The following is a 27,292-nucleotide window of genomic DNA, read 5'->3' on the forward strand; positions in this document are numbered from 1 at the left end:
AGTGGCGGCACTTTCAACTGGATAAACGGGCCTCAGTCCCGCCTTCTAGTTCTAGTGTTTTTTAATGCGAAAATAACCGATGGGGATTGGAACGGAGGCTGTTGAGCTGCAGCAGCTGCTGGCGTCTGAGAGAAGCCTTCGGTGGTCGTCGGCCTAATGAGCGGGCGGCAAAGAACGCTTTTTCAGACGTGGGGTTCAAGAGTCTCCCGATCCACTGGGGCTCCGAGTTGCAGCTCTGGAACTGAGCGGCCTCAGAGCCCTGGCATCTCCGGGGCGAGTTTTCCTGCAGCGGCACAGGCAGCAGAGGCGGCGGAGGCGACAGAGGCTCAGCCCGAGTCGGACGATGATGTGTTGCTGGTCGCGGTGTACGATGCAGAGCGGCAGCTGAGTCTAGAGAATGGCGGGTTCTGCACCTCAGCGGGCGCCCTGTGGATTTACCCTACTAATTGCCCGGTGCGGGACTACCAGCTGCACATCGCCAGGACCGCTCTGTTCTGCAACACGCTGGTGTGTCTGCCTACCGGCTTGGGAAAGACCTTTATTGCCGCCGTAGTCATGTACAATTTCTACCGCTGGTTCCCCTCCGGCAAGGTTGTCTTCATGGCCCCCACGAAACCTTTGGTGACACAGCAGATCGAGGCTTGCTACCGGGTGATGGGTATCCCGCAGTCCCACATGGCCGAAATGACAGGTATCTTAGAAACAGTGGGCTAATTTGAAATTAAGAGCTGGGACCCAGGGAAAAGTATGCGTTCTGGGAAATAGCGTTAAAGGAATTCCTGACCCGTGTGGAATAGTCCTCAGATCACAATATGCTTATTTTACGTCTTCTCCCTTGAAACATCATCTACTTGTAGCAAGTCCAGCTCTAATGCATAGGGTTGCTTTATTCAATCTTCAGAGAATTCCTGTATCTTGTCAAAGCATTTTGAAGTGATTATGTGTGTATACCCCATCGGTAAGTGAACATGAGTTTCTTCCGCAGAAGGATTTCCCAGTTGAAGAATTTTGTTCTCTTCAAATATTATGTCATTTTGTAGGAATTCTCTAATGGCAGTCTAGTCGTGGTTTTAGGTAAAAGCCAGCATTGATATTGGGACCACAACAAATCTTTAAAATGCATTCCCATGATTTGTCTAATTATCATCTTGAAAGCACATTACCAAAGCAGGAATGCATTCTGAAAATAGGCCAGGTTATTTATATTTTACAGATAAGTCGGGAGTAGTTTAGAATGTACAATGTCACTTTTATTTACAGGATCTACTCAAGCTTTCACCAGGAAGGAAATATGGCGCAGTAAAAGAGTCCATTTTCTTACACCTCAAGTCATGGTAAATGATCTTTCTAGAGGAGCTTGCCCTGCTGCTGAAATAAAGTGTCTAGTTATTGATGAAGCTCATAAAGCTCTTGGAAATTATGCTTATTGCCAGGTAATTTTGTTAAAAAGTATTTTATAGTGTAAGTATATTGATGAAGAGCATTTTGGGGAATAATTATTAATGATGGAAGTTACTGATGGTATTATTATGAAAAAAGCCTTATATCTATTATCTCAACAGATGGTGATAGGAAATACTTTCCTTCATCCATTTAAATCAGTCTCTGCTGTTTGTTTTTTAAATTTAAACAAGACTATTAGTGTCAGATGTAGATGATGAGAGTCTCGTTGAGGCAGTGATCCACTACCATATAATTGTAGGTAGTTAAAACAATAATAGGTGGTGATACTAGGGAGAGGGTATAGAGTAAGAGTAGAGGGAAAGTTTATTTCATTTAGTGCAAAGAGATGAATTTCACTGCCAGTTTGTGATTTTGTAAAGCAGTTTCCTTGGGGACTTTTAAGTATTATTATATCTCTGTATTATCTTCTCGAGAATTGCTAGAGTTGATCTCAGCCAGGAAATAGATATATTTTTCCAAGTTAAATTAATACCCAGTGTGTTAAAGTTTCTGCTTGAAAGGAGCATTTTAAAAATTTTATTCTAACTCTGTGGAATTCATTTCGTACATTTAGCTTATATTTAGCAACTTTTTTTTTTTTTTTTTTCTTTTGGCTGTGCTGCATGCCTTGCAGGATCTCAGTTCCCCTGATTAGGGATTGAAGCCAGGCCATGGCAGTGAAAGCCCAGAATCCTAACTACTAGGCACCAGAGAACTCCCCTTAGCAACTTTATTTTATTTTCAGAAAATTTCTACACATTAAGTGATTTTCTTTTTAACTACAAGGCTTGTGCTTTCACTGAGTACAATGAGACATGACTGACTTCTTTAATATATAAATAGCACTAAGAATTTATACTACACTGAATCTTCCAGATATAGTTTCCAACAGGCACACAGCTTGTTGAAGAATGTAGCTTCCTGGGTTACAAACACAACACCACTTCTATAAAATGCTTGAGAATCCCTCCTGGAAAAAAAGTAATGTATCAGGGACATTTTGTCTTGTATCAGTTTTTAATTAGGACAGTTGTTCTTAAGTATAATGTTCTATCTGGGTTTTTTTTGGCGGTGCCTCATGGCTTGTGGCTTGTGGGATCTTAGTGCCGACCAGGGATTAAACCTGGGCCCTTGGCAGTGGAAGCACTGGACTGCCAGGGAATTCCCTATAATGTTCTATCTTTAAATGTATTCTGTATCATGTTTTAAAAAACTCCATAAATAATATTTTTGAGTATTAATCAATATTCGGTTTGAGTCTCATTGAATTCATCTTTGTCATGGGTTGAAATCAGAGCAGTTTTAAGATAATTTAGTTTTAGTACCATTTGCAATAGCAAGACATGGAAGCAATCCAAATGTGCATCAACAGATGATTGTATTAAAAAGATGTGGCATATATATATATGACACACACACACACACTGGAATATTAGCTATAAAAAAGAGTGAAATATTGTCATTTGCCACTCAGTGAAATAAATCAAACAGAGAAGTACAAATACTATATGATATCACTTATATGTGGAATCTAAAAAGATAATACAAATGAATGTATATACAAAACAGAAACAGACTCACAGACATAGAGCACAAACTTGTAGTTACCAAAGTGGAGAGGAAAGGGGGGAGGGATAAATTAGGGTATGGGATTAACAGATACAAACTACTATATGTAAAATAGATAAGCAACAACGACTTACTGTAGAGCACTGGGAATGCCCATTATCTTGTAATAATCTATAATGTTTTATAATATGCAAAAATACTGAATCACTATGCTGTACACCTGAAACTAAGACAGTATTGTAAATCAACTATACTTCAATTAAAAAAACTAATCTGCTTTTAGTTTCCTACATCTAATGTGGAACTATGGGATACTAAGAGCTGTTTCTGTGACTCAGTTTACTTAGGGGTCCTTTTTCCTTGTACTGGGGCATATGGGAATCTGGCAAATTATCCAGTATTGATTATACCAGAAGTGGGTGTTGAATTCAAACTGTAAAGCCTAGAGAGATGCTTTGGTGCCCCTTGGAAAATGTCTTAGGGTTTAAAAGGGAATTTAAATTTTAAAAATTACCCCAAATTAGTCTTATTCTTTTATGAATAAACTTAATTTAAAAATTTTGAGCCTTCCACATGAAATCTAACTTCTTTAAAATCTTTCCTAAAACAAACATTTTTCATTTCAAATCTAATTTCATATTTGTATTTAATTTTTTTAAATTAATTAATTATTTTTGGCTGTGTTGGGCCTTCATTGCTGCGCGTGGGCTTTCTGTAGTTGCGGCGAGCAGGGGCTACTCTTCATTGTGGTGTGAGGGCTTCTCATTGCAGTGGCTTCTCTTGTTGCGGAGCACAAGGTATGCGGGCTCTAGGTGTTGTGGGCTCTAGGTGTGCAGGCTTCAGTAGTTGTGGCACGTGGGCTCAGTAGTTGTGGCTCGCAGGCTCTAGAGCACAGGCTCAGTAGTTGTGGCTCATGGGCTTAGTTGCTCCGCGGCATGAGGGACCTTCCCGGACCAGGGGTCGAACCCGTGTTCCCTGCGTTGGCAGGCGGATTCTTAACTGCTGCCCCACCAGGAAAGTCCCTGTATTTAATTTTTTTTTCTATTTTTGTGTTGTGATTTATCTTAATCTGGCCAGTGTGCATATGGATATAGCTGTAAGCCTAGACTGTGGCCCAAGCAATGGAGAATAAGCTTGATCTTTTTCTACCATTTGCTCTTGAATTAGCCCTTTGAATATTTTGATTTGCCTCAGTATAGGCCTTGATGTTGTAGCTTTATGTATAGAAGAAACCCTAAAGTGTTTTTCACTGGGATAGCGTATAAACCTAAATCATTTGCTCTTCAGATAACATAACTAAAGATAGTTCCATCTGCTAGCCCATCAGTACTCTAAATAAGGAACAATGATAGTGGATCAGATATACTAGCTTGTTTAACAGAATCATTTTTATTTTTGTATTGGGCAGATGAAATTACAGAATTGTTTGTTTGTTTTTTTTTTTAAGGTTGTAAGAGAACTAGTCAAATATACAAATCACTTTAGAATCTTGGCTCTTAGTGCCACACCAGGTAGTGATATAAAGGTAAGTAAAATTTATTAATGTTTAAGAAAATAAGTACTTTTGTATGTGACCAGATCAGTTTTCCATTCTAGTATTTAGTTTAACATCAGGAGTACAGCATTTCATATAAGATGCATACCTTTTCTTCTATGGTTGTAAGAGACTATCTACATTAGAGTCTTCAGACTTCAGTGTGCCAAAGAATCACCTAAAGCTGTTTTTTAAATTTTTACTGTTTTATTTTGAAATGACTTTAGACTTCCAGAAAATTTGCAAAAATTAAAGTCTGTATATCCTTCACTCAGGTTCCCCTAATGTTAACATATTACATAACCATAGTAAAATTATCAAAACCAGGAAATTAACATTGGTACAATACTAGTAACTGATCTGCAAATCTTATTTGACTATTGCCAGTTTTCCCACCAGGGTCCTTTTCTGCTCTGGGGTCCAGTCTATGATCCCACATTGCATTTAGTTTTCACGTCTCCTCAGTACCTTCCAGTCTGTGACAATCCTCATTCTTTTCTTGTCTTCCATGACCTTGATGCTTTTGAAGAGTAGGTGCCAGTTATTTTGTAGAATATCCCTCAATTTGGGATTGTCTGATGTTTTCTTATGATTGGAGTGAGGTTATGTATGCATTTTGGGCAAGCATACCCCAGAAATGATGCTGTACCTTTCTTAGTGCATTGTATCCGAGAATACATGATGATTTGTCTTATTACTGGTGCTGTTAATTTTGACTTGGTTCAGATGATGACTTTCTGGTTTCTCTATTGTAAAACTACTGTTTTTCCCTTTTTAATTAAGTCGGTTGTGGGGGAGATACTATGAGACTATTAATGAGACTGTAATGAGACTGTATGAGACTGTAAATATTCTGTTTTAGCATCCAGTGATGGTTCTTGCTTGCAACAATTATTTCTGTGCTGTTTGCCAAATCATTATTTCCTCCTTCCCTCATTTCTTTTACATTTTAAAATTTGAATTCTTCTGTTGTGAAAAGCTGTCTTCTCTCCTCATTTATTTTTTTATTTTTATTTATTTATTTTTTAAATAAATTTATTTATTTATTTTTGGCTGCATTGGGTCTTTGTTGTTGGGTCTTCGTTGCTGCACACGGGCTTTCTCTAGTTGCGGAGAGCGGGGGCTTCTCATTATTGTGGCTTCTCTTGTTGCAGAGCTCGGGCTCTAGAGCACAGGCTTCAGTAGTTGTAGTGCACAGGCTTAGTTGATCCGCGGCACGTGGGATCCTCCCGGACCAGGGCCCGAACCCGTGTCGCCTGCATTGGCAGGTGGATTCTCAACCACTGCGCCACCAGGGAAGTCCTCCTCATTTATTTTTAATTCAGGTCTTTACATCAATATGGACCAATGGATATATATATATATATATATTTTATGGGCTACAATCCAATACTATCATTAATAATTTTGATTGTTCTAGATTGGGCCATTGAGAGTGCCTTGAAGATGGCTCCTGTGTCCTTTAGAATGCACTTTTGTTTGTGTGTTTGTTTTGAACACTTCCTAACTTACTGGCATCACAAGATATTTTATGTTCATTTAGTATTTTTCCTGTCCCCGCTGTGGAATCCACCATTTCTCCAGGGAGCTCAGGTTTCCTTTATTGCAGGATGGTAAAAAGTTTTGAGCCCTATCCCATGCAGATTTTGAGCGTTATCCCATGACATTCTAATTTAGTAGCTGTGAATGGTCTTCTGTGTTAGGTTCTGGATAATTTCAAAGGTAGCTTTCAATTCTGCCAAGCCACACACTTTTTTCCTTCTGTCCATAGCCTCGATTAGTTTTAGAAATTTCTATCCTATCATTTCTGCCCAACCTTGTTTAAACATGCTTGATTGTTTTTAGTCATCAAGTCTCTGCTTAAATATCACCTCTTCAGAAAAATTCACTCTTAAGCTATGAAAAGTCAACTCTTCCTATCTTGTTATTTTCTTCTTAATATCTATCACAATCTGTCATTCTTTTGCTTATTCATTTATTTGTTGTATTTTTGTTCCACTAAAATAGTACCTACATGAATGTAGGGATTATGTCTATCTTGGTTATACCTCTGTCAGCAATTCAGTACCTGGCATATGGGAGTTACTCAAATATTTCTTGAATGAATGAATGATTAAAAATACTAAAGTCTGGGACTTCCCTGGTGGTCCAGTGGTTAAGACTCTGTGCTACCAACGCAGGGGGCACGGGTTCAATCCCTGGTCGGGGAACTAAGATCCCACATGCTGTGCGGCCAAAGGAAAACAAAATATTGAAGTCTTAGTCAATTTTATAAAATGGTCATATATTTACTCTAGAGTTTGAATGTATGTGGACATTCAGTAACTATAGTGTACTACTGTATTAGGCATTATACTAGGTGTTGGGAATACAAAAGTGACTAAGATGTGATTCTTGCCCTAGAGTATTTTTTGTCTGAAACTAAGCCCATGAGGCTTTACTAGTTTAAAAAAAAAGAGTTCTTAATTTCTGGATACTTTCAGGATTCTTTCTCAATCCTTCCCTCCATCCATCCCTCTCTCCCTTCCATTCTTTTTTTTCATCACACCCAATAGTACTGTGGTCTAATGGTACAGCAGTTGTTTATACCAACAGGTTTTCTGTTTTTTCTTAAATTCCCTATTTTTATAATTAAGTTCCTTTATAAGCTTTTGGTGAATGAAATTTAGCTCCAGAAATATATTCACAGTATATATATTGATTTAAATGGAAAATATTCCACTCATTTATTTTTATTTTTGGCCACACCCGCAGCTTGTGGGATCTTAGTTCCCAGCCATGGATCAAACCTGCACCCTTGGCAATGAAAGTGTGGAGTCTTAACCACTGGACTGCCAGGGAATTCCCTCCACTCATTTATTAATAATTGATTTAGCGTAGGACCTGTGCCCTCAGTTTCTTAACAAGTCAGTTTGTAAAGTATTTCCAAGGTACATTTGTATCCTTTAGTAGTAACAGGACTTCTCTGTTTTCCCCATAAAAAATCAGTGGAAAAAAGTATTTGCCAGGGAATCAGGAAATCTGGGTTTTAGTTCTGGCTCTAAAATTGACTGTTATATAATGTTTTGGGGATTTGGTTTGCTAATCTGAAACTTCTGTTTTGTCTGAGTCTTTATAAATATTGACAGGATATAACACTACCATTGGAAAGCACAAAACACATTTGAGGAACTTGTTGGACATTTTATCTCTTGGATGCTTGGCATGCAAGACAGATGTTTCAAAAGCATTTTCCCCAATTGTGCCACTCCTGATGTGCTATAATTTGTAGTTTTAAAAAATATTTAATGATATAAATTTCTAATTTTTTTCAAAAACTTATTGCTATTTTATTTTTGTTAGTGACAAACTAAAAAAATTTAATAAGTAATATAATATATAATCATACTTAACTGATTTTCTGTAGGCTGTGCAACAGGTTATTACTAATCTACTAATTGGGCAGATAGAGATTCGTTCTGAAGATTCTCCGGATATTTTGCCATACTCTCATGAAAGACGAGTTGAAAAGCTTGTTGTTCCCCTTGGTGAAGAACTTGGAGCTATCCAAAAGGCATATATACAGGTAAGCCATTTTGATCATAATTCAGGGTTTTAATAAATGAACTGATAATGTAATTATTTTAGTTAACAGAATCTGACTGTGTGAATGTATAGTTATAATCATTTATATAATTAATATGGTAAAAAATTCTTTGAAATGACAACTTTCAGTATGAGCGCCATGTTTTGTATGTACTGGCAAACTATTAGTTAAAGAGGAAATACAAAATGATGGACCATTTCTAAAGCCAATTTGGTTTTGTATTTTCTTAAGTAAACCTTTTAATTGCAGTATAACCAGCCCCCCCAAACATATATGAACAGCACAGTACATTAAATGTAAGTGTGCAGCACAGTGAATTTTCACATAGTGAACACACCCAAAACATGTATACAAATTCAACCAGAACTTTCTTTGTAAGGGAATATATTTTCAATATATTCCTCCCTGATCCCTTGTACAGCAGTGTTTCTCAACTGGGGACCATCTTGCCCACTTGGTGGCATTTGGCAATGTCTTGACACATTATTGATTGATTGGCTGCGTTGGGTCTTCGTTGCTGCACGCGGGCTTTCTCTAGTTGCGGTGAGCGGGGGCCACTCTCCGTTGCGGTGCGCGGGCTTCTCATTGCAGTGGCTTCTCTTGTTGTGGACCACAGGCTCTAGGCGTGCAGGCTTCAGCAGTTGTGCCTCGCGGGCTCTAGAGCGCAGGCTCAGTAGTTGTGGCACATGGGCTTAGTTGCTCCGCGGCATGTGGGATCTTCCCAGACCAGGGCTCGAACCCTTGTCCCCTGCATTGGCGGGCTGATTCTCAACCACTGCACCACCAGGGAAGCCCACTGACACATTTTTGATTGTTCTAACTGGAGGGTGTGGGGAGTGGACTTGTTACTGGCATCTAGTGTATAGAGGCCAGGAATGCTACTTAACATCCTGCAATGGATAGGAGAGCCCCCCCAACAACAAAGAATTATCTGGTCCAAATGTCAATACTGTAGCTGTAAGACAACTGCTTAGGCAGTTATCACTTTCTTTTTTTTCTTTTTTTTTTTTTTTCTTTTTGCGGTATGCGGGCCTCTCACTGTTGTGGCCTCTCCCATTGCGGAGCACAGGCTCCGGATGCGCAGGCCCAGCGGCCATGGCTCACGGGCCCAGCCGCTCCACGGCATATGGGATCCTCCCAGACCGGGGCACGAACCCGCATCCCCTGCATCGGCAGGCGGACTCTCAACCACTGTGCCACCAGGGAGGCCCATGTTATCACTTTCAATGGGAGAAATTTGGGGTAGCAATTGGTTTTCTAAAGTTCATAATTATTGTCATGCTAGGAGAAAACCTTGTTTTTATATCCTCATTGCTGTGGATTAAAGATGGCTACAAATTCTTTGCTACTCTTCCCACTGAGAGGCAGGATACATTTCCCCCTCCCTAGAATCTCGGCTTACCCTAGGCTGACTTTGACCAATAGAATTTGGTGAACCCTAAGTTAGCCATGGTGAGCCTCAAGTTAACCATGCTGAGGAGAAAGGAGGAGCCAGAGGATAGCTAGAACTGAGGGTGCAGACACATAGCCTCAGTTGAGCTATTTCAGCAAGCTCCCAGCTCTCTGAGACTCTAGACATCAGGAGCAGAGACGAGCTGTCACTGCAATGCCCTGACAGAATTCTTTTTTATTTTTAATATTTTGTTTTGCAATAATTTTAGACTTTTAGGAAATTTGCAAAAATAATATAGAGAGTTCCAGTGGGGAGATACGTTGAGACTATGCAAATACCCTGATTCTCAAAATATTTTGTCCACTAACTTTAGCATATGATGATCGTTCTTGCCTACAACAGTTATTCCTGTAGTATTTGCCTAATCATTGTTTCTTGTTTCCCTCATTTCTTTTACATTTGTTAATTTGAATTCTTCTATAATGAAGAGCTGTTTCTTCTCCCCAATTTACTTTTTCAATCCTTTATATTAGTATGGATAATTATTATGTTAATGGATAATTTCTTTTTCCTGTGGGTTAAGTTCTGTACTATCATTATTAATTTTGTTGCTCAGATTGTTACAGCTTTGGCCATTAGGAGTTCCTTTAAGATGGCTCCTGTGTCCTTTAGACATTCACTTTTTGTTGGGGGCAGGGGGTTGGTTGGGGGAGGACTAGTTCCTAACTTTCTGGTATTACAAGATATTTTATGTTCATTTAGTAGTTGTCCTGTCCCAGCCATAGAATCAACCATTTCTCCAAGGAATCCTTATTCCTTCTATGGAAGAGTTGTATTTAGAAACCAAGACATGGGCACTAGATATGTTCATTGTTACTGTGTCATCATCCCTTCTAGGCCCTCTCTGTTACCTGCTTGAATTCTTCCCTGCAGAAAAAGAATCACAAGCAAATGAAATGGTTGTTGTTTTAACCTATGATTTTTTGTTTGTTTGTTTGTTTGTTTGTTTTTTTGCCTTACGCGGGCCTCTCACTGTTGTGGCCTCTCCCATTATGGAGCACAGGCTCCGGACGCACAGGCCCAGCGGCCATGGCTCACGGGCCCAGCCGCTCCACGGCATGTGGGATCCTCCCAGACCAGGGCACGAACCCGCGTCCCCTGCATCGGCAGGCGGACTCTCAACCACTGCGCCACCAGGGAAGCCCTAACCTATGATGTTTTGAAGTAGTTTGTTATTCTGGAATGAATAACCAGAAAGTTTATCTATCATTTAATCTTTAATAAGTCTTTCTTAAAAAGAAGTTTTATAGAAATATGGTTTGTTTTTTGTTTTTAAATTATTTGTAACAAAATTCTAAGTGTTAATAATTTAAGATATGGCAAAGTGTTTCTGGTAATTATCTCATAAATGCTAATACATTTGGTTATGATTAAGATCACTCCATTTATAAGAATATAAAAGTTGTAATTTGTATAATCACATAATAATTTAACTTTATTGATTTTTTTAGAGTGCTTCTTTAGGCACATGTGGTCAGCAAAGCTGATCAGCAAAGCTAGAAGAGAGGAAAGATTGAAATGTACTAAAATAGCTATATTTTAGGAAATAAAACTTAGGCAAATTACATATTGCTGTAGTAGGTCTTCATCTGGAGGTCGCTTTTTACCTTCACTATGGCATCAAGCTCAGGACCTTTTGTCTGCTGTTTCCCTCCCTGGAATGCTCTGTCTTCAGAACTTCTCAGGCTAGGCATACTTTATCATTCAGATGTCAAGTATTACCTCTTAAAAGAAACCATCTTTGGTGGCATGAACACGTGGAGAACTGTGGGAGCCTGCATGCCCAGTTCTCCCCTGAGAACACCCTGCTGTCACTCATGCAGCAGTAGGTTCCGTTGCTTGCCCAACCCAGGCCACTGTCTCTCCTGCTGCTTGGTACCAGAGGCAGCCCTGGCCCAGAGCGGTCCATCCCCAGCCAGGAACCTTAGTGTGGGAAACGGGCTGCTGGGAGTTGGAAGGGCGCTGGCAAGGTCACAATCCAAGGGCCCGCTCCTCTGCATCCTGGGGCTGGACGACGGATGAGGCAGGGGGTGCCCGGGCAGCACAATTGCTGCTCCTCCCCCCACCCCCCAAAAAGAAGAAAGAAAGAAAGAAAGGAAGGGAGAGAGGGAGGGAGGAAGGAAAGAAAGAAAGAAAGCCTCTTTGTCCACTTATAAAATAGTGACCCCCTTCCCATCAAAGACTCTACAAAGCATTACTGAGTTTTAGGTTCTTAAATGTGTTATCATAATCAAAATTATTCTAACTTCATTTGTCTCATCCACAATATCCCCAGCATCAGGAACAATGCTTGATATATAGTATATACTTAATGAATATATTTTTTAAAATATCTATTTATTTATTTATTTGGCTATGTCAAGTCTTAGTTGTGGCACGCGGGATCTTTGTTGTGGCATGCAAAATCTTTCATTATGGCACGTGGGCTTCTCTAGTTGTGACGCAGGCTCTCTAGTTGTGGCACGCAGGCTCCAGAGCATGTGGGCTCAGTAGTTGTGACGTGCAGACTTAGTTGCCCTGCGGCATGTGGGATCCTAGTTCCCCAACCAGGGATCGAACCCGCCTCCCCTGCATTGGAAGGCAGATTCTTAACCACTGGACCACAAGGGAAGTCCCTTAATGAATATTTTTGAGAGAATGAATCAGTGAATGAAATTAAATGTACTCAAGGAATTTTTATTTAGTCATCACTCTACAAATATTTACCTATGTGCTAGACTTGTTCTAGGCCCTGAAGATGCAACAGAGCAAAAAATCAAGGCCCTCCTTTCATTGTGCTTAGTTTGGAGGGAGAGGAGGAGAGTTAAGAAATAAACAGACGGGCTTCCCTGGTGGCACAGTGGTTGAGAGTCCGCCTGCCGATGCAGGGGACACGGGCTCGTGCACCGGTCTGGGAAGATCCCACATGCCGCGGAGCGGCTGGGCCCGTGAGCCATGGCCGCTGAGCCTGCAGGTCTGGAGCCTGTGCTCCTCAATGGGAGAGGCCACAGCAGTGAGAGGCCCGTGTACCACAAAAAAGAAAAAAAAAGAAAAGAAATAAACAGACAAACACATACGTTCGTTTTTTGTGTTTTTTTAAAATAAATTTATTTATTTTATTTTTGGCTGCATTGAGTCGTCGTTGCTGTGCACGGGCTTTTTCTCTGGTTGCGGCGAGCAAGGGCTACTCTTCGTTGCAGTGCACCAGCTTCTCATTGTGGTGGCTTCTCTTGTTGCAGAGCACAGGCTCTAGGCCCACAGGCTCAGTAGTTGTGGCTCGCGGCTCTAGAGCGCAGGCTCAGTAGTTGTGGCGCATGGGCTTAGTTGTTCCGTGGCACGTGGGATCTTCCCAGACCAGGGCTTGAACTCATGTCCCCTGCATTGGCAGGCGGATTCTTAACTGCTGCACCACCAGGAAAGCCCAACACATATGTTCTTGAATTATCGTTGAATCTAATAATTGCTTGTGCTGACTCTCACATGGATTATCTGGGGATAATTGTCAAGTACTTTAAAATTTTATCATCTCTCTGTGTTTACTTAAAAATTCATTTTAAGACAAACTTTATTTAATATATAATTTAATGTATAAAACTATTTTAGTATGTGAGGAAATATATTTGTAAAAGGATTTTAAAATAAACTTAAACTAAATTTCTTTGAAATTTGAAGATTTTGGAAGCACTTGCAAGTTCTTTGATCCAGAGGAATGTTTTGATGAGAAGGGATATTCCCAATCTAACAAAATACCAGATAATTCTGGCAAGAGATCAATTTAGGAAAAACCCATCTCCAAATATTGTGGTAGGTATTTTAAAATAAATTTTGCTGATAGACTACGTTTTTACTTAGAACCAGGATGAAATGTAAATAATGATTGTTTTTTGGTATATATTAGCTCATCAAGAATTCAGGGATGGTTTATATAGTTTCTAAAAACATGAAAAAGATCTAGCAGGAATACGGTTTAATGATGTGAATTAAGATAAATTTAGCTTATAACTTTTAATTAAGAATTGGTCTTTTAGTTCACTTCTGTTTTGCAAAGTCAAAGGGTCATAAGAGGGTAGATTTTAACTAACTTTTAGACCGATAGCATTTAGTCTTAAATCTCCATACCGAGGTTGGATTAAGCATCACAGTAAACTTTGTATTTTTAATCTTTATAGGAAAAAAATAGGTGGATAGGAACGTATCTATCAAGTTAGGTCCAGAGTCAAAAGAGATGCTCACAAGCATGAAAAGGCACTGAGTCATTCTTGGAACTGAGAGGGAATGCATGTGTAAAAGAACAGAGGCAATTGAATGAAGGTATAAAGGAGACAGTGAGAAAACCAATTTGCCTGAGGTAAAGGATTGAGGGAGTCAGATATGATCTAGGTTGTGACCACCTGGGAGTAGCTTTAAATGTTATACTAGAAATATGGACTTTATTCTATAGTATCTGGGAAACCACAAAGGGAATTTTCTGTGAAATTGCAGTGTATTATACTAGACTTCAATAAAATGTTTAAAGTTTCTGCTAGGAGTTAAAAGTTCATTAAAATTTTAAATCATAAATCTAAACCTGTTGAACTTGATCTCACTGATGAGAGTTTATGTTTTACAGAGACGTTGTTTTACCCTTTTAGGTAATTAGGGTGCCATTTTAAGGCATTTATCACTATCCTGGAAACATTTAAAATGAGTGTAACTGATATTAAATGCTACTAAAAATGTAGGGTATTAAATAATAGTCTTCATCTCTAATAAAGGAAAATAATTAAAATATATTCTCAATGGTCTTTTAAAGGTATTTTATTGTATAGATATACCGACTGTATGCTCCTATAAAAGGAATATGTACTTTACTTTTCCTTGAGAGTAGTGGTTAAAAGCACAAGCACACTGGGCCAAATTTCCTAGGTTCAAATACTGGCTCTGCTACTTATCACCTATGTGAGCTTCCACATATGTAAAATGGGCATAACAATAGTACCTACCTTCTAGGTGTTAAGATTAAATAAGTTTGTATAAGTAGTGTGCATATAACAGTGTCTGGTGCTCCCTGTCAGATGTTACTGTGGCATGTATACTTGGTGTTAAATGTTAGTGTTAAACAGTTTGATTAAATATTTGTCCTGATGTCAGAAACATTTATGAGGATAGGCCCATATCTGTTTTATTTTCCCTTGTATCCCAAATGTCTAGCTCAGTGCTTGGCAAATAGTAGGTGCTTATTAAATTGTTTTGAAAGACCAAATAAATCTATATACTGCTAATAATTTACCTGCAAAGAAAAACAGCATATGATAAATATTCCCCCGTTCATTTATTCTCTTTAAAATGTAAGTTTCATGTTGAATTAAATAAAGGGGCAGATTGTATATGGAAAGTACATTGACACCTTTCCATAGCAACATCTTAGGACATTCAGTAGAACCAATAAGTTCTGCATGGAACATGTATCTTCATTTCTTTCTCTGGGTAAATTTGATACATGCTTGTTTTTTCTAGGGACTGCAACAAGGCATAATCGAGGGAGAGTTTGCTATTTGTATTAGTTTATATCATGGTTATGAATTATTGCAGCAAATGGGAATGAGATCATTATATTTCTTCCTTTGTGGAATTATGGATGGAACTAAAGGTAAATTATATGAAATTATTTTTTAAAGTGCTGACATGTATTATTTTGGTTAACGATATGTATTGAGCCATTTGGATTACTTAAAGTGCTTTATTTTAAAAAGCAGTGAAGGGGACGTCCTTGGTGGTCCAGTGGACTTCCTTGGTGGTCCTCCCCAATGCAGGGGGCCCGGGTTTGATCCCTGGTCAGGGAAGTAGATCCCGCATGCTGCAACTAAGACCCAGCACAGCTTAATAAATAAATAAATAAAATAAAAAGCAATGAAATAGTTATGTAACAAATTCTTTCTTTCTTTTTTCTTCCTTCCTTCCTTCCTTGCTTCCTTCCTTCCTTCCTTTCTGTTTCTTCTTCTTCTTTTTTTTCTTAAACTATGGACATGTATTTCTCACAGTTCTGGAGGCTGGGAAGTCCAAGATCAAGGTGCCAGCCCATGTTTCTTTGCTTTTGATAAATTGCTGGAAGAAAAGAAGCCATTCATTAATACATATGTAAATGTGGAACTAGAAAAAGTTGCTGGTTTTTATTTTTAAATTTGAAAAACTTGCATTCATTGCTATAGTTTAATTGCTTTTAAATAAATGATATATTTGATTAGTTTTGCTATTAAATTTATTGGAAAAATATTTTCTTAATTTCTGAAGGAATGACTCGGGCAAGAAAAGAACTTAGCCGAAATGAGGACTTCATGAAACTCTATAATCATCTAGAGTGCATGTTTGCACATACACGTAGTACTTCAGCAAGTGGCATTTCTGCTATCAAAAAAGGTCTGGTTTTTCTTTTAAAATTTTATTTTGTTTCCCTTTTATCAAGGTTAATTTTAAAATTATGCTCCATTGATCCACATGTCTATTTATACCTACTTATATTTCTGTAGCAATAGACCTGTTAAATGCTAAAAGATCTTATTCTGCAACTTAGGATAAATATATATTCAAGCAGTTCATAAACTTTAAATATATAATAGAAGTTAGTAGTAGTTGTTACTGGTAGTGAAAATTCTCAGAACTACCAAAAACTGATTCATAGCTTAACTAAATGTGAATTTTCCCCTTATCTTTGCTGCTGATTCTCATTTGGAGTCTTTCTCAGAATGAAATTTTCATAGAAATTCAGTTTATTTTACAGTAAGGTTTGTGTGCTACCCAGGTGCTACTTACTGTTTAAATAAAAAGAAATAAGTTTTAACAAATCCATTTTGAAAAGGGTAATTAAAATACATTAATGTAATCGAATATGGAAAAATACAGAAGAATTTTTTGTGTTTTGTTTTTCTACAGGAGATGAAGATAAAAAGTTCTGCTATAGTCATCCAAAATTAAAGAAATTAGAAGAAATTGTAGTTGAACACTTCAAGTCATGGAATGGTAGGTCGTATTTAATAGACTCAAGGCAAGGCAAAGTTATTGAAAAAGCTAAAACTCTGACTCATTAGTTTGTGCTAACATTTCTTCTGGAGAAAATGAGCTTTTAATTATTCTGGATAATGAATATAAAAAAGCTCTGAGAAATTTTTGGAGCGTAGGCACCAGGGGAATGGTGGAAATGTTAAGAATAGGGTATTATGTGAAAAAGAAAAGTCAGCCTGGGGCAGTATAAGGGAAGCAGATAGTAAAACAATGTATAATATAATGGTAGGGAACAGTAAGCTAGGTGAGAAAATAGAGAGTCATGAAGGAGGCTATTTTATATAGGGTTTTAGAGCAGACCTCTTTGTAAGGTGATGTTTGAGCTGTTACCTGATGGAAGTAAGGGAGCAAGCCTTGTGGATTTCTGTATGAGGATCATTCCTGGCAGAGAGAATAGCAGATTCAAAGGCCCTGAGGCAGTAGGGTGCTTGGTAAGATTAAGGATCAGTAAACAAACCAATTTGGCTGGAGTAGTGTAATGAGGATGAGTGGTGTAGGCAGAGGTTGGAGAGATAGCCAGGGGCCAGGTCACGTAGGGTTTGTAGGCCATGTCAGGACTTTGGATTTTATTCTGTGCATGCTTGTGATTTGTGAAACTATTACAGAGGCATTCGGAGCAGCAGAGTGACGTGATCTGACTTATATTTTTAAAAGATCACTCTCGTAGACGTTGGCCAATTAGGAGGCTATTGTAATAATCTAAGATGATAACAGATGATGATAGCTTATACCAAGATAGTAGTACCAAGCAGCAAGGTGGTTCTGAGAAGTGGTTATAGATTCTAGATATATTTTGAAGTTGGAGCCAACAGTGTTTATTGATGGATTGGACATAGAGTATGAGAAAAAAAATCATAAGTGTAGGAGTATGTGTGTGTGTGTTTGCAGATGACTATATGAACAAAGAGAAAGCTAACAACATGGAGAAGAAAGAGCAAACACATTAGGATGCTTTTGAGACATCGAAGTTGAGATGTGTAGGCATTGGATAAGTGAATCCTGGTCTCAGAAGAATGGTCTGGGATATTTTTATCTATTTACATATATATAAATAAATTTTAGAGTTATCAGCATAAAGGCAATATTAAAAGTTTCAAGAATGGATGTGATCATATCACCAGGAGTACAGTTTAGGGACAGAGGGCCGGGAATTAGTCCTGCAGAATACCAACATTCAGAGTTCAGAGGGGAAAATGCCACAAAGGAGATTGAGAAAGAAACCAGACAAGTGAATTGTCAGAGATGCTGAGGGAAGAGACTATTTCAGTAGGAAGGAGTGGATTGTGTTAAATACTACTGAGAGGTGTGGTCAAATGAACTAAAAAGCATCCCCTGAGTTTGGCAATATAGAGTTATTGATGACTTTGGTAGAGCAGCTTTAATAGAATGAAGATAGAAAGGCAGGCTGCGGCCTGTTGAAGGAGATAGGCTTTGCACTGAAAGTAGCTATTGATCTGCAGTTGGTCAGATGTAGAGTCTTGATGCTATGCTGATTCAAAGGAGGTTTATCTGGAATAATTTTCCTGCAACAGCAGCTGCTTCTTTTTCCTTATGTATTATACATTAACTTTTTAAGTCATTTAATTCATAAGGTTGTTATGAAGACTAAATGAGTTCATATATAAAATGCTTAGTGTAGTCTCTGGCACACACATGATGATTAACATAATATAAATCATGTTTAAGAAAGAAGGATTGTCAAAGTGCCATGCAAAGTTAAAAAACAAAAGAAAGCAAATAACAAAAAACTCCACACAACTTGCAATTATTAACCAATTGCTATATGCAAGTCTACATACTTTATATTTACTGTTTCATTTAATCATCACCTCAATCCATTTTAGATATTAAGAAACTAAAGTTTAAAGAGATTAAATGACTACCATGGTCACACATCACCCAGAGACTAAGTGGTCCAGCCTCAAAATCATGTTTTTATTTATGCATTCTACTCCTCCCAAGCACAGAGACATTGGCAACAGCTTTGTGATTGACTGTTGGGTATATTCTGCAGTTTCCTTGGAGAATTTGAACATATCAATAATTCAGAGACAGAATACGATGGCCTGGATTAAGACAGTGCCTTTAGTGAGCAGAAAGGAAAGGGAAGATATACAAAATCAGTGAGAGCTCTGCAGTCCTGTGCTTCTGATTTAGAAGGTAAAGGGGAATAACAGGCGTCATGCATGAATTGAAGGACTGGTCAAAAGGTAATTTTTATTTGGTTTAGGCTTTTATTTTATGACAGCCAATGAGAGATAAGGAGCCAGGTTTATTAAGATTACTAGAAAAGGTAGGAGGAAAACCAGCAAAGGTTTAAGATGCCTTAAATTATTTTTTTGAAAGAATTGTCACTCACTAGTATATAGTTTCAGGTTTGTCTTTTGAATTAGTTCTCATCTAAATGCTTTTATAAAAAGTTGTAATTAAAGTATTTTTGTTATATAGCTCAAAAGACATCTGACAAGAAATGTGACGAGACCAGAGTTATGATCTTCTCTTCATTTCGAGATAGTGTTCAAGAAATTGCAGAAATGCTTTTACAGCATCAGCCAATTATTAGAGTAATGACCTTTGTCGGCCATGCCTCAGGGAAAAGCATGAAGGGTTTTACCCAGAAGGAGCAACTGGAGGTAATTATTTTTGGAGATGATGAATATAAAAATAAAATTGATTAGCTTTGCACTTACGTCTTTTTTTGTTTTAACTCACTGGTCAGTTGGCTACATCTTAAAGATAATTTTGTAGTAAATGTATAAATAAAACTAGGCATATTTTGAAAGACCAAAAAAAGTGTTTTTTGGGGGGATTTTGAAATGTTTTTTTAAAAGTAAAATGGTAAGGCTCTGGATTCATATTATGTAGGTTGGAATCCTGGTTCTTCCACTTATAAGTTTCTTTACTTTCTGTGCCTCAGTTTTCCTTATCTGTAAACATACCCTGTAGAGCTATTGTAAGCATTAAGTGAAATTGTACTGTAGAGCCTTCAAGAAATGTTTACTATTTATTTATCTTAAGTCACTTTAGTTATTTATTCCAAACAAATAAGCTTACACTTTTTTCTGTTATCTAAAAATCTTAACTTAAAAATATGGTCAGAGGAAACCATGGTGGTATTTAAGGTAGCTGTATGCTCTGAATATTGGTCATAAATTTTTGAGTGCTATGATGTTTTGGGGGATATTTTAGACTATAGATTTTTATAAACTGTATACAGGTTTTTTCAGGTTAGCTATAGGTCTACACTTGAGTAGCCTCTGACAGTTAGGTATGTCTTTAATGTCTAATTCATTTTGAAAGATCCTTTCTTGATTCTGTCAACATTAATAGATGAGGACTCCTATTATTAAATACTTCTTATACCAGTCCCCACTGTACTCAGAAGAGTCTGTTTAAGCAAACTGGATCTGGTGGAGGGAGTCTAGGAGGTTTTCCTGAGTCTGAATGTAACACTTTTCCTATCTCAAGTCTAATAAGTACTCTAAAGGGTTCAGGCATCTAGTGGATGATTATTACTAATGTTAATAATCACGTTAGTGATTAGTAATATCTGTGTGAAAAATGAAGTGAATTTCTACCTAGGAAGTCAAGCATTTTGGAATACCCATAGTCCCCAACCTGGTCTCTGGCCAGCTTCATTATTACCCAGAGTCATATTTCCTGGGTTTGTCAGGTACCATAAGAAACCTTATAGGTTTTATTCGCTTTGTCTTTTACTCACTTTTATCAATAATATTTTTATGTAGGCCAGGGTAACAATCCTTTTTATTACTCCTATACATAATTGCTTTCATAACAGCAATTTTATTCTGAAATAAGCTTTCAAGCAAACAGTTGTAATTGAATTATTCATTTATCTAGAAACAAGTGATGAAGTCACAGAGGAAGTTGGGGGCCAGATTCTTTAGAACCTTACATTTCCATTTTAATGACTTTGGCTTTTACTCTGAATAAGGTGAGAAGAAGACCTTGGAGAATTTGGAGCAGAGGAGGGTCATGTCCTGATTGATATTTTAAAAGAATCACACTGGCTGCTGTCTTAAGGATAAACTATAGGGGCTAAGGGTGGAAATAGGAAGACCAATTGGAAGACTTATTATAATAATTCAAGCTAAAGATGATGGTGGCTTGGACTAGGGTGGTAGCAGGTTGTGAGAAATGATTGGATTCTGGATATATTTTGAAGGTCAAGTTGACAGGACTTATTGACAAATTAGAGTGGGATATGAGATAAAGGAGTGTGAAGGCTGACTCCAAGGTTTTTGGCCTGAGCAACTGAAAAGAGTGGCTATTAACTAAGGTGGATAAGACTGCAGGAAAGGCAGGTTTTGTAGAGAATATTAGCTTGGTTTTGGACAAATTAACTTTGGCATGCCTATGAGATTAGTGGTTTTCAAACTGTCAAAACTGATGGAGGACCAGTTTATTTCCATTCAATACATCACAGACAGATACTTTTGAACATTACAACAAAAATGAATTACTAGAAAAATAAGCTTAATGAAAAACAAAGTTCATGTCTAAACTTTTCTTTTAGAGTCAACAGATGGGGAATACTCTGTCAAGTTTCTAAACTCTTACTCTTAGTTTTTGTAGTCTTGTCAGCTGGTAGTAAACTGTTTGTGAACCAGTACTGGCACCAGTAATAAACACTTCATGGATTGTACTTTGAGTTACACTGTTTTAAACATCAAGTAGCGATGTTAAGTAAACAATTGAGTATATGTCTTGACTTCATGGGTTCATGGAAATATATATTTGGGAATCATCATCATGTAGATGAGACTGGATTGAATGAAGACATAGAAGATGTCGAAAGACTGACTGCTGGGGAATCAGAATAAGTGGCTAGTGAAATGGGAGAAAGACCAGGAGAGTGTGGTATCTCCTGGAGGAGGAAGTGATTAAATGTATAAATGCTGCTGGTGGGTCTTATAAGATGATAACTGGGAATTAACTATTGGAATAAGAAGGCAAATGACCTTGAAAAGAACATTTTCAGTGGAATGGTGGGACAAGCCACCACTGAGAAGAGCTGGAGATAGCAAGTATACAAGTCTTTCAAGGATTATTACTAAAAGGAACACAGAGATGGAAGTAGTTTTTTGTTTGTTTGTTTTATGTTGAGATACATAATAGTATGCTTATATGCTGATAGGAATGACCAGTTGAGAAAGAAAAATTGATGATAGAGCAGAAACTATGGGGGGAGTGACCTCAGTTAAGAACACAGATAGTTTGTCCAAAACAATAGGAGGGGAAGGTAAACTTCAGGCACAGGTAGAGGTGGGTATGTAGATGTGGCAGTGACACCTTGTGGAAAGTCTTTTTTGATTGCTCAGTTTTTGTCATTTCACCAACTGAGAGTGAGGATGGGGAGGAAATGTTGGAAGTTTGATGAGAGAGGAGTGAGGAGGAGAATGGGGAGAGTGAATGGATTAGGGAAATATAAGATTATTTTCAGATAGCACTAAGGGCTCACTCAAGGTGAGATATTATGAGTTTAAAGTGTAACCAGTCAGCATGGTTGGTGTTTTCCTTCAGCCACATTCAACTGTGTAAATACAGACCCGGTGGAAAGTGGGATGTAATCAGTGTTGCAGTTTAGTTAGGAATATGGAGGAGAGAGAAGCAAGGGAGTGGGTTGTAAGCTAGAGTGTAGTGTAAACAGCAAAAAAAATGGTAGGATCAGTAGATTATAAGAAGTCCTGGTGGAAATTACTTAATCACTTATTCCTTTCTTTGATTAATTAAACAACTTCTGGTTCATATTTATTTTTCAAACTCTAGGGAAATTGATATCAATCCTAGGCAAATAAATAACAATTTAGCTTGTACCTGCTACTAAAAAGAAAGTTCTTTGACATCCTTTATTAATCTATTAATTATTTATATTAAAGAATTATTTTTTTTACAACTCTAGCTCTGTGGGCTTTTTTTTTTTTTTTTGATCAGGACAAAAAGGACATCTACTTTAAGTTACATACAGGTAATGTTAGGTCAGTCTTTCCTTGGCTTAATGTCATTACAGATTACAAAGGGAAATGAATTATTCTTAACTTTTAATTATGACCACTGGTTCTCCCTGTATTCTGTTTTTCCATATTGAAGGAAAACTCTTTGACTAGTGTTACTGGAAAGGTTTCTAAGAGGATTTAACATGATAAATTTATATTTATTATCCTACTTTTAAAGTGGTTGTTTTAAACAAAAGAACTAGCTTAAGGATGAATATAATAGCTTTTTAGAGTCAGAGAGACCTAGGTTTAAATGCTGATGATTATTATTACTTATAGAATAGTAGAATGTTTGAGCTTTAAACGACTTTATGGTCTTTTGTCATGGGTCCATAGCTATTTCTGTACTTTGATAGAGTTCATATTTCCTTTTTGTGTATACTCCCCTAATATTTTCTCCTGAAATTTACTTTTTAGATATGAGGTCTGATAACTGTCCTTCATACTAGCCATTTTGTTCAGGCATTCTTACATTTTAATAGGCATTTATAAAGGTATTAGTCAAAAGTATGACTGATTCCTCTGGAATATCATCATTTAATTTTTGTTTCTATTCTCTATCTATCTATTGACCATGATCTTATTTAATTACCACCACTACTACCATTCCACCATCCATAAACCTGCAACATTGATGTGTGTGTATATATGTGTGTGTGTGTATGTAAATGAGGAAACTGAGGCTCAGAGCAGTTGAGAACTAAGTTTATAAGGCTTAAGGAAACTTTTCAAAATATTTGTTGACTTTTTTCATTAACTCATTGTCATGCTAATGTAGTTTCATTAACTTGATCAGAGAGAAATCCTGGTGAAAGGGAGAAAAAAAATTTTTCCTCTACCCTTACGAATTCTTAGCTGAGACCTCTGTAACAAAAGGTTAACAAGAGAAAAACAAACAGAAGCTTATTAACATGTATACCTCATGTATGCATAGGAGATACTGAGGGAAAAATGAGTAACTCCCTGAAGTGGCTTAGAATACAGATTTAAATATCATCTTATGGGGAAAGAGAAGGGGGGTGCACAGGGGAGAGTAAATGATTTTTAGGGAAGATGAATGGAGCCCTAAAAGAAAAGATGGGAGGTATGATAGTTTGTGATAAAGTTTGTCTGGATGTAGTGTGGACTTTCAGTGTCTTGTTGAGTCCATTTTCCCTGGTTGATGAAACTCCTGGGGAGGGGATTTATGATGATTTAATTCCTTCTGGAGGATCTGCTTTTAGACAGATAAGGGGAGTTCAGAGAAAGCCTCTCCCCGCATTTGCTGTTTTTCGAGTGCCTATAGCTCAAAATAATCAATATACCAAAGCAGCATAGGTTGGGGCAGCATGTTCTAAACTCCTACAGTCATATTTTGGGGTGGCATATTCTGATACCCTTCACTGGAATGACAGTATAAAAGGTAAAATATGAATTCTATTTTTTTAATTAAAAATTTTTTTATTCAAGTATAGTTGATTTACAATGTTGTGTTAATTGCTGCTGTACAGCAAGGTGATTCAGTTATATATATATATATATATATATATATATATGCATTCCTTTTTTATATATTCTTTTCCATTATGATTTATCCTAGGATACTGAATATAGTTCTCTGTGCTGTACAGTAGGACCTTGTTGTTGATCCATTCTACATATAAAAGCTTACGTCTGCTATCCCCAACCTCCCACTCCATCCCTCCCCCAGCCCCCTCCCCCTTGGCAACCACCAGTCTGTTCTCTATGTCCATGATTCTGTTTCTATTTAAAATATGAATTCTAGAAGTAATCAAACAATCTTACTTTAACAATAGTTTAATTATTAAACTTACTATTATTGTTAAATTTACAAACAATAAATTTAGGTCTAGGACATGATAAATAATAGTAATTGCTTTGGGCCACTTATCTGCTTTACACCCCTTTTTTTTTTTTTTTTTTTTGCGGTACGCGGGCCTCTCACCGCCGTGGCCCCTCCCACTGCAGAGCACAGGCTCCGGACGCGCAGGCCCAGCGACCATGGCTCACGGGCCCAGCTGCTCCGCAGCATGTGGGATCCTCCCGGACCGGGGCACGAACCCGTGTCCCCTGCATCGGCAGGCGGACTCCCAACCACTGCGCCACCAGGGAAGCCCTACACCCCTTTTAGTGATGCTAAAAATAGTATCTGTGGTTTCTCATTCATGTGTAAATTGTTAGCAAAACCTTTTGGAATCATAACCGTTATTAAAGCAAAGAAATTGGGACTGCCCTTTGCATTTTACCACAATGTCTTTTGGCTTATATTGCCATTTGCTGCTTCTTTTCCTATTCGATAGTACTTTGGGTGCTGATTTTGAATCTGATTTCAGGGACAAATGGAAAAAGTATGCTTTGATCTACAGTTCTCTTATACTTGCATCTAGTTATTTTTAAATCATTTTAATTTTAGGTAGTGAAACAATTTCGTAGTGGTGGTTACAATACATTGGTTTCTACTTGTGTTGGTGAAGAAGGTTTGGATATAGGAGAAGTTGATCTTATAATATGTTTTGATGCCCAGAAGAGCCCAATTCGTCTTGTGCAACGAATGGGTAGAACTGGCCGCAAACGTCAAGGCAGGATCGTTGTTATCCTTGCTGAAGGACGAGAAGAACGGGTAAGTAGACTTGTGGAAACGTAATTTGACAATTGAAATTTGAGAAACAGAGCCTAAAGACAAGTATCAATCTGTTAACATTCAAAGTCCAAACAATCTGTAGGTAATTGTGATTGATTTCTGTTTTCCTTTGTATTAGATTCTGCCTGTTCTTTTCTTGTAATTAGGAGAATTTTTGACTGGATTCAGTCTTAATATTTTTATCCATATAAAGAAACACATTTTTGTACTTCAGTATTAATTTAGAGACACATAGATACAAAAATCAATATGTATTACTTTGTGTTACTATTTCCCTGTGCTTCTAAGGCCTGCTTTTTGTGTTTAGTTGTTTTTTGTTCTTTAACTACAGTGAGCTGAGAATGGTTTTTTTTATATTTTAAAGAATTGCCTAAATCAGTCAACTAACCAACCAACCAATAAGAATATGCACCAGGGATAATGGGTAGCCTGCAAAGCCTAAAATATTTACTTTCTGGCCCTTTATGGAAAAGTTTGCTGATGCCTATTCTAAGTGATAAGGGACTTGAATGATATTCATACTTTGTTGTAATCTTGGGTGACAGGTCTTCCTAAATACGATGTTGTATCAATACATAATATTATTTTGTGTATGTACACTAAAGTATTAACTAACTTTTGTAACTGAGTGGGACTATTTCTGTGTCTAAGTAAATAGTTTTACATTAAAGATTTTTTCATTAATTGTGATAGTTTTAAAAAATGATTTAAAATGTTTTATAAACCCTTTAAAAATCATCCTGAAAAATGAATTTCTTTTTCCCCCAATACTTTTCATGTGATTATAGCATATTCTTATGTAACATCCAGTTTATCTATAAAATGATTTCAATAAATGAAATGTCTGGCAGCTTTTAAAAGTCTATGTATTATCACTGAGTGGAATTGGATTCTAACTAATTGTATTACCTTGGCAACTCACTTAAGGTCAGTTGCCTTAAGTGAGTTGTTAGTTGTTAGTTTAGATATCAGGTGTTAGTTTTCTTATCTGTTAAGTAGTCATAATGGCCCACATTTAGTGAGTACCTACTCTGTGCTGGACAGTGTTGCAAATGTTTCAAATGCATTATTTTGTTTAAATCTTGTCAACAACACTGTAAGGGCAGTACTAGTGCTTTTCTTGTTGTATACAGTAAAGAAAATTGACACGTAGAGAGATGAAGTAAAAGCTGAAATAAGAGAATAGTATTTTTTTAATATATAAATGTATTTATTTATTTATTTTTGGGTGTGTTGGGTCTTCGTTTCTGTGCGAGGGCTTTCTCTAGTTGCGGAGAGTGGGGGCCACTCTTCATCGCAGTGCGCGGGCCTCTCACTGTCGCGGCCTCTCGTTGTGGAGCACAGGCTCCAGATGCGCAGGCTCAGTAGTTGTGGCTCACGGGCCTAGTTGCTCCGCAGCATGTGGGATCTTCCCAGACCAGGGCTCGGACCCATGTCCCCTGCATTGGCAGGCAGATTCTCAACCACTGCGCCACCAGGGAAGCCCGAGAATAGTATTTTTTAAAAAAGCAATTTACACTTATATATAAACATCAGCCTTAATCAAAAATAGCAAGATACTAAATAAGATTTCCTTTGTACAATATAGTTACTAAGTTAAGCTTTTATAATAATGAATTTTGAAATGATTTTCATCAAGAGTTAATTAAATAGGCTTCAAATTTAAGACAACAGATATTCCATTCTTCAAGTATTTAAGTGGATCAGAGTTTACTGTTTAGAATAAACTCAGACTAATATAATAACTGCTTGTCATGGCTTGGTGATTATTATAGAAATAATGTGATTTGATGTTTATTTGTTTTTGCAGACTTATAATCAAAGTCAGTGTAACAAAAGAAGTATTTATAAAGCTATTGCAGGTAATAGGCAGGTCCTTCATTTTTACCAGCGAAGTCCACGAATGGTTCCTGATGGAATCAATCCACACTTACATAAGATGTTCATCACGCATGGTGTCTATGAACCAGAGAAGCCTTCTCGGAACTTGCAGAGAAAGTCATCTATCTTTTCCTATAGGAAGGGTAAATAA

General features: G+C 37.4%; 1 protein-coding gene across 1 annotated transcript; it reads left to right on the plus strand.

Moving 5' to 3' along the window:
- Positions 1 to 60: 60 nt before the first annotated feature.
- On the plus strand, positions 61 to 27,292 carry LOC308614705 (Fanconi anemia group M protein-like; the record flags this gene model as incomplete). Its single annotated transcript, XM_081229284.1, has 11 exons — positions 61 to 691; positions 1,261 to 1,433; positions 4,460 to 4,537; positions 7,953 to 8,111; positions 13,237 to 13,368; positions 15,061 to 15,193; positions 15,835 to 15,960; positions 16,474 to 16,560; positions 19,051 to 19,235; positions 25,033 to 25,239; positions 27,071 to 27,292. The coding sequence occupies exons 1-11, from the start codon at positions 157 to 159 to the stop codon at positions 27,290 to 27,292; spliced, it is 2,037 nt and encodes a 678-aa protein (XP_081085410.1). The 5' UTR covers positions 61 to 156.

The sequence above is a fragment of the Mesoplodon bidens genome (genome assembly GCF_964165515.1).
Source record: "Mesoplodon bidens genome assembly, chromosome: 3".
Lineage (NCBI taxonomy): Eukaryota > Metazoa > Chordata > Mammalia > Artiodactyla > Ziphiidae > Mesoplodon > Mesoplodon bidens.